At 42.3% G+C, this 8,337-nt stretch overlaps 1 protein-coding gene across 1 annotated transcript; it reads left to right on the plus strand.

Moving 5' to 3' along the window:
- Positions 1 to 2,572: 2,572 nt before the first annotated feature.
- LOC133901891 (beta-glucosidase 1) lies at positions 2,573 to 8,132 on the plus strand. Its single transcript, XM_062343430.1, has 11 exons — positions 2,573 to 2,966; positions 3,114 to 3,172; positions 5,010 to 5,085; positions 5,195 to 5,266; positions 5,363 to 5,450; positions 6,060 to 6,300; positions 6,562 to 6,677; positions 7,024 to 7,241; positions 7,415 to 7,446; positions 7,548 to 7,650; positions 7,738 to 8,132. The coding sequence occupies exons 1-11, from the start codon at positions 2,693 to 2,695 to the stop codon at positions 8,013 to 8,015; spliced, it is 1,557 nt and encodes a 518-aa protein (XP_062199414.1). The 5' UTR covers positions 2,573 to 2,692; the 3' UTR covers positions 8,016 to 8,132.
- Positions 8,133 to 8,337: the final 205 nt, after the last annotated feature.

An 8,337-nucleotide genomic window follows, 5' to 3' on the forward strand; every position in this document is an offset into this window, starting at 1 on the left:
CCGTAAGTCATGCCTGTCTTGAGGGATGCAGTTCCTCAAGTCTTTCTGGTTCCTGAGCTCATGGATGGGGCACTTATAGTTCGACCTACAGAGCGGTGCTGGAGCTCGACCACTCGAGCATCCCATTTGCGATCCCTCAACCCGGGGATGTCTGTGTTCATGGCTCCTCAAATCTACACCTTGCCGGCTGGGGTGCCTAGAGTCGTTAGGGATATTTGCTCGAGCAGCCTAGATCTGAGCCACATCGAAAAAAGTCTTCAAATGATTGACCATTAGGGTTAAAGGATTCATCGGATACAATTCAAGAAAGTATTTTAGAATCAAATGAGCCCCGTGGACATTGGCCTCTGAAGTATTGAAGACACCGCTGCCAATGCTTGATTGCGGTCCAGCCAATGTCACCCCATGATTGTTGTTCTGAGGGAGTTCGTTCCGCGATCTTGGAGCTATTGTTGGTGGAGGAACCGCCTGATCTAGAGGTGTCCCTATGACAAGCTGTTGTCAAATATCAAGGTTTACCTGAATATCCATATTCCATCAATGATGAGTGGTATTAGGGGAATGTAAGGTTCTAGTCGTAGACATCTCTACCGATAACCCTCTAGTGACGCCAGTACCTTAGGCAACAATTCCCCCTACCGAATCCTCAGGGATTCCTACACCATTATTTACCATAGTGTCTGAATCTTCCATGTCCTGCTATCGGCTCCAGCCATGAACACGAATAGATCTGTTTGGCTGCTCTGGCCATTTGAATTTTTCAAGGTTTAAATATGCTCATAACTTTCTTTTCAACAAAAATGTTACCTCTAGTCCAGTGGGAAAGCCGCTTATTAATCTTCCAATGTCAGCAGTTGGAATCCCTGCTCAGCCATCTATTTTTGCACTTATTACTTGCAACTGACATGCGGGCCCCATATATAAAAGGGCAGAAAAATTAGATGAGGTAGTAGAGCGACAAGACACCCCGCTGCCCTAGGGGAGGTAGTATTAGGAACATAACGTTATATATATCTTACAAAAATGTTTGAATTTTGAATTTGATTTGGTCGATTTCAGCCGAAAAATCGCTGGAAATCGGCTGTGTCCGGTTTATCAGTGGGGTCCGACTTTTTTTCGTAAACGTTATTTGAAACCCTGGGCGTTGGCGCGTGGCGACCATCTTCCAACAGCGAGGAGGTGCTTAATTGGTTGCGGCGCTAGCTCATCTTCCGGCAGCGAGGCAGCGCACCGTCAGCAGCGCGAGGTCGTCTCAGGGCGGCGAGGTGACACATCGGCGTTGGTCGAGGTGGAGTGACCGTGTTGACACATCGGCACGTCAGGACATTTTTTACTTTCCCGTCCAACAGGCTCAAGCAACCTGTTATCGTTTACTCATGCGCAGGAGCAAAAATTCTCTATAACTATTTTACTGCGATAAATACTCTTCGAGTCAACTAGTCTTTTGCTTTTAGATCAAATCGAATATAATCAACTATTCGTGGTGGTTTACTCAACTACAAATAATAAAAAAGCTGAATCATCGCCTGAAACAGCCATGCTGTACAACACTGCATGCAATAGACGGCCAACATACTGTTTTGTCGCATATTATTGGGACAGAGGGATCCTTGGTTGCAAACGAATCTAAAGGAGGGAAGATAACAACAGGCGAGCAGCTCTGAAGAGTGTTATTGTGTGCTAATATGTCGGTAGGATTGGGATCCAAGGCATATGAATCATTAGAACTCAAGGAGCATGCCGTCCCTCCTGCTGACATTATGAACCATTAAGCGATAATGTAGTTTTACGCCCTGCGCGGATAGAGAAACTGCGAAAGTGGAACATATTGATTGCTACAGTAATAATCCTAAGTTTTTGCACCCTATAATAGTCATACATGAATGAGTGCGAAACCCACACCAGTCGAATAGATGGTCTTTGTAACCGATGTCCAAGTACACTGACTCTGCCGATGTCGAGCTGGTTGTCTGGCTTCGATAACGCTTGATACTGTGTGCAGTCGAATGGGGTCGAAGGTTTTCGAGTACTGGGGGAAAGTTGGATATACCGTGACAAGAAGTGGCTTTTAGATGAAAGTTTCATGGATTGAATGTAGTTTGGACACACCGTGATAAACTTTTGAGAGTTGGAGCCTGATTTCGATCGAAAAGAGTGCGCGACCCCTACTTGTCCGTGAGTTCAGATTATAGCCGAGGATTAAAAACGTTGACCTGATGCTTCCCGCGGTGACAAGAATTTGCGACCAGATGGAAACATCAAGCATAGCGTCACAATTGAGAAGCAAAGCTGCTGCCGATGGGTTGTTGGGGGAGTCGCGCATAACGAAGCGCGCGCGCGGGCATGGGGGGCGTGGGAACCGTGACGCCGATTGTGGCTTGCCGTGGCGTTTTCCTCTTCCTCGGTCGTCACTCTCGGCGTGCACCTGTACCAGTACTGCTAGCTAGCTAGCTAGCTTCGTCACTTGCGGTCACAGTCCCCACTAGCACAGCGATATCGCCGGGTGCCGACAAGCCTCTCCTTCCGCGACATGCCACCGAATGACCAAATACGGCTGAGCTTTCGTATGCCGTTGTGTCACCAATCGACCGTCCCCTGCCGCGCGTTCTTATCTTTAGCCAGCACCACCGCACCGCACTGGCCACGCCTCACAGGGTGTCTGCAGGGACCAGCTAGCTAGTGCTGGAGAATCATGGCTGGTGTTTGTCGTACAGGCGGCGTGCAACGTTGCTTGCTCGCGCTGCTTCTTTTGCTTTCGATTGTCGCCGGAGCGGCCGACGTCGGTGTCAGCGGTGCCGGCGTGGAGGCAGGGGAAAAGGCTGCGGCATGGACGGGCGGGCTGAGCCGGCGGAGCTTCCCGAACGGGTTCGTGTTCGGGACGGCGGCGTCGGCGTACCAGGTGGAGGGCATGGCACTCAAGGACGGCCGCGGGCCTAGCATCTGGGACGCCTTCGTCAAGATCCCCGGTGAGCATTCAGCTCAATTATTACTTCGCTCTTCAGGTTCTCTGACGAGTTGCTATAGCTCTGAAGTGTTCGTATCAAACTCACAAATTATGGATTGTTTTGTCATTGTGCAATAATGATCGTAATGTCGCTCTGCTCTCGGGATAGGCGAGATTGCAAACAACGCCACGGCGGACGTTACTGTTGACGAGTACCATCGGTACAAGGTGACAAACTTCCCTCCGTACACTAACGAGTCATGATAGCGACACCAACAAAAAAATTCTTTAACTAGATTCCCAAATTCAACATAGCACATAGCCGTTTGCTGAAGAAGTTAACATCTCCATTAAGCAACTTATTTTCGTTGGAACTGTGAGAGCGAGGATATCCAATCAAAGAAGTTCTTAGTGAGATAAATTTTTGAACATTCTTTATTTGAAATCAATATTCAAACCTTAAAATTTTGAGTGCTTGAAACATTGGGTTTCAAGTTAAGAATGTTAACATTTCAATATTGAAATTTCGTAATCTTTAATGTGAAACATTTTTTATTTGAATATTAGAAGTCAATGATTCAAGGGTTTTTTATTTCAAGTTTGTACTTGCAGATATTTCCTTGAAAATAAAGAAGTTCAAATTTATATTAATTACAGCTTGACTAACAAAAGATGGACAGCCAAACAGGGTTTGCTTATCTGTTGCTTGTTTGGGCAACCTGAAAAGCCACAGCCACCAAAAAGGGCCTTACAAAAGATGTTCCTTTTCATAAATCTTTCAGTGACTGGTGAATGAAATAAATCTATATGATCTACATGTAAACATATCAATGAGTAAATTGCACTAGAAATCCTCAAAACCACTCAACAGTCGGAAAAAACCCTGTGATACACAAATTAATAGCATTACTATTCTTTTTCACTACTCATTTTAAAATTGAAACAATCAAACTTTTACAAATTTATCTCTTAACATCCATAAATGGAAAAAGTTGAGCGTCTGGCTGGTGTGCTTAACCCTTGAACAGTTGAACTATTTTGTTCTACTTATTCAGCTAAATTTTGGATACGTGGTCACGTCACCCTTAGACTTCGTTCGATTAGAATCTTTTATGATGTGGACATCCGTAGTGCAACATGGCATTCCACAGTAAGGATGATGTGGCATGAACTGTGACAAAATTTCTAACGTGGTGGCTGTGCCGCCCTAATGTTATAAACATTATTCGTGAGCATCATGGACTGAAGTAATTCGGTAGCAGAAGTATAGCGGGTTGACTGGAGAAAAATAGTTCAAGGATTAAGCACAAAACATGATACTTTGTGAAGTTAAAATGAACTTTCCCTACATAAAGTAGTCATAGCTGTGGCACATAAATTGTAATTATTACATTGTCACCAACTCGCTAAGTGAGCCTGGACAAAATAATTAAGTTCTTTAAGGGCGCTAGGCTTTGTCTCCTGCTAGTTCCTTATGCTGATTTAAAACTTGAGTGTTTTTGTTGCTATAACTCAGTTGCTTGCTTCTTGTTGCCTTCCTGAGAGGAGCCTTGTACATAACTCATTCACTACTTGATTTGAACGGCAGAGCTCCTACCTCTTTTTCATAAAGTAAAGAAGATTTGTTGTCAACTTTATATCATTATTTTTTAAGGAAATATTTGTGAGCAACACAAAGCTAAAAAAAGTAATGTTGAATTGAATAAATTGGCGACCATGTTGATTCGAAAATCAACAGTTAGAAGAGAATGCAGGGCTATCCATCAATATGCTTATTATGCCACAGCTTGTTGGTCCGCAGCCGTTCAATTACGTGTGCTACTGTTGCTAGCATCGAAAAGGATGTAAGCAACGCTGTCATCTCAATGTGTGATATATTGGACAAATACAGTTGATTCCCACACGGTCATACTCACAGTTTCCATTATCCCATTCTAATTACAATTCCATTTTATCATGTTCATAAACCCTAGTCATTAATTGCTAAAGCTTTTCTAGATTTCTATGAATATAAGGACTAACACTCTAAGAAAAAGAAATAATGTTTATACTCTGTTTCATGTAGGAGGACGTGAGCATCATGAAAAAGATTGGGTTTGATGCATACCGATTTTCAATCTCATGGTCAAGAATATTTCCGAGTATTGTCGATTACCTCTCATTTTGGGGTTATGTTTTTCTTTATTGTTGATGTTTTCTCTACTAGTGCTAACAGGTTAATTTGTGTTGATGCGATGTTGTATACTCTAGATGGAACTGGAAAAGTGAACTGGAAAGGAGTGGCATACTATAACAGGTTGATAAACTACATGTTGAAGATAGGTAAATAAAATAGATTATGATGTTAGAAATGCTTTTATTTAAAACGTGGCAGTTGTTTCGATAGAGTTCCATGCTTAAATGTACTCTGCTTGACAGGCATTACACCTTATGCAAATTTGTACCACTATGACTTACCAGAGGCACTAGAAGTGCAATATGGCGGGCTGTTGAACAGAAAAGTGGTGTAAGTACGTTTAGCTTTTATATCTTAGATCTGTGAGAATGAAAAATATGGCTATACTTATCAAGGTATAAAGTCTACATGGTTTCAACACTGTTTCCTAAACAGTTCTGCAACTTCGATGTTTTCTAAAGGTTTTTTGAAAGATCAGGGCAAGCTAGAGCTTTAACCGAGCATATATATATATAAACATGAAGAGAATTAATCTAGTTTATAAGGAAAATCGGGTCCAAAAATCTTAACAAAAATATTTTATCTATAATTAATACATATAACGATCTAGCATAGCTTATGTGTTACACATGTTTCCATTTGGTACAAAAATATAGGTAGGATGCTTGTGTTGGTGGATAAAGTTAATTCCATAACTTGAAGTTCCCAAGTGAAGATTTGAATCCCCTTATAGCAAGTGTTCCTAGCTAGTCAGCAAGATTACATGCGGATGATATCTATTTTTTTTTTAACTATGTGGGTGATAACTAAGTTCCCACATACGACAAGATTCTAACTAGCTGCTTACTGCAGCTATTCTCGAGCACCATACGGTGCATAAAGATTGTGTTTGAGTAGCAAATTTGCACTGCATGGAGATTAACCAACCCAATCATGCAGGAAAGCATTCGCAGACTATGCCGATTTCTGCTTCAAGACATTTGGTGACAGAGTAAAGAACTGGATGACATTTAATGAGCCAAGGGTCGTCGCTGCTCTAGGATACGACGATGGCAGATTCGCACCTGGAAGATGCACGAAATGCAAGGCTGGAAACTCCGCTACCGAGCCTTACATCGTCGCCCATCACCTCATTCTTTCCCATGCTGCTGCTGTTCAGAGATACCGCCAAAAGTATCAGGTAAAAAGGGTTCAAAGCATTTTTGTTTAGGACCTAACTTAGGCTGGGTAAACAAACTATTACTTATTTCAACAAAAAAGGAATTGTGTGTATCCACATGAAAACCTAAGCGACTAACTTTTTATTTTGTCTCTTCATGATTTTTTGTACTTTTATTTGTTAAAACTGACAATTACTGAGATATAAATATCACAAAGACTGAAACCAGTAGCTTTCAGAATTGCTTCTCAATTTTATTTTTAACACAAACTTCCCTTGCAGTCAACACAAAAGGGAAGGATTGGAATTCTTCTGGATTTTGTCTGGTATGAGGGCCTTACAAATTCAACAGCTGACCAGGCCGCGGCTCAAAGATCAAGAGACTTCCATGTGGGATGGTAATTTTACTTTAAACTTATTTATTTTTCTCTTTAAACTTTCAGTACCCTCTTTGAAGTTGATTCAGGTCCTCTTACTGTTAGTTCACACTTGCACTGAGTATGGTTCTTCTTGAGCATGGATGTCCATGGAACAAAAAATGTGGGTAATTATGCATGAATTTAAGGCTGTTTAGGATCCATCAGACATGTTAACTTCATTTTTGCCGTCCTTTTAAACACTCAGTTACAACCTGACAGTTCACACGCTCATTTTGTTTCAACTGATCCTCATTTTTTATAGATCCACATGGGATTCGAATGCTCTTGTATCACCGCTGAACATACTGAGCTTAAAATGTTTCAGGTTTCTGCACCCAATCATCTACGGTGAGTACCCAAAATCGGTGCAAGAAATTGTGAAACAACGGCTCCCCAAGTTTACAGCTGAAGAGGTCAGGATGGTCAAAGGCTCGATCGACTACGTTGGCGTGAATCAGTATACTGCTTATTATGTTCGTGATCAGCAGCCTAATGCAACAACTCTCCTTAGCTACTCGAATGACTGGCGTGCTGAATTTGCTTGTAAGGCCTATCTTTCTCCGTTTACATCTAAATGCAAGTGCTTCAATGCTCCCAAAAAGTGAAAAAAAAACTCAAAATTTTAAGTGCTTTGAGGACTTTATCTGAAAATAGGAGTAATGCTTTTTACCCTCCGAAACAATTTCCTAATTTGTTTCTATCTATTGATGATGCAGATGAGCGCAACGGTGTGCCTATTGGACCAAGGGTATGCTATTGATCATTTCTACTTTAGTTATAGGTTATAATACAATTAGAGCAAAATTGTACAGCCGTGTTCTTTGATGAAAAATTGAAGTAAAATTGCAGGCAAATTCAGATTGGCTTTACATCGTGCCTTGGGGATTATACAAAGCCGTCACTTACGTCAAGGAGAATTATGGCAACCCCACAATGTTTCTATCTGAAAACGGTACAGCTCCCAATATCACCTGTAGAAATTTGATAACGAGAGTGCCATAAGATGACTGAAAACATGAGTGGATTCATTCGACGACAGGTATGGATGACCCGGGCAATGTGACCATCGCCCAGGGTGTGAACGACGCGACGAGGGTGAGCTACTACCGGAGCTACATCAGCAAGCTGAAGGAGGCGATCGACGACGGCGCCAACTGCGTGGGCTACTTCGCCTGGTCCCTGCTGGACAACTTCGAGTGGAAGCTGGGCTACACGTCCAGGTTCGGCCTGGTATACGTGGACTTCAGGACGCTCAGGCGGTACCGCAAGACCTCGACCTACTGGTTCAGGGATGTCATCACCGGCAAGAACGGATGATGAGCTAGCTGGAGTCTTTATTTAGTTTCTGATGCTCCGGGCCAACAATAAGCATGAGGGCAGAAATAATGCAACGTAACTTTAACCCTTGCATGATTAACGAAATCGAATTGTTCATGAGTTGTGAGCGGAATTAAACAAATCGGCTACGGGGGCTGACACGAGATGGTCTCCTCTGCCACTGTTTCAATACATGCCAAACTGTGTTATATGGATGTAACAGCCCAATTTCTGAACATAAATAAAATCTATTTTTATAAGCAACCGAGTGGAAGACCATCTGTAATAACCCAATTTCTGAACATGAATAAATCTATTTTTA

The sequence above is a fragment of the Phragmites australis genome, chromosome 2 (genome assembly GCF_958298935.1).
Source record: "Phragmites australis chromosome 2, lpPhrAust1.1, whole genome shotgun sequence".
NCBI lineage: Eukaryota > Viridiplantae > Streptophyta > Magnoliopsida > Poales > Poaceae > Phragmites > Phragmites australis.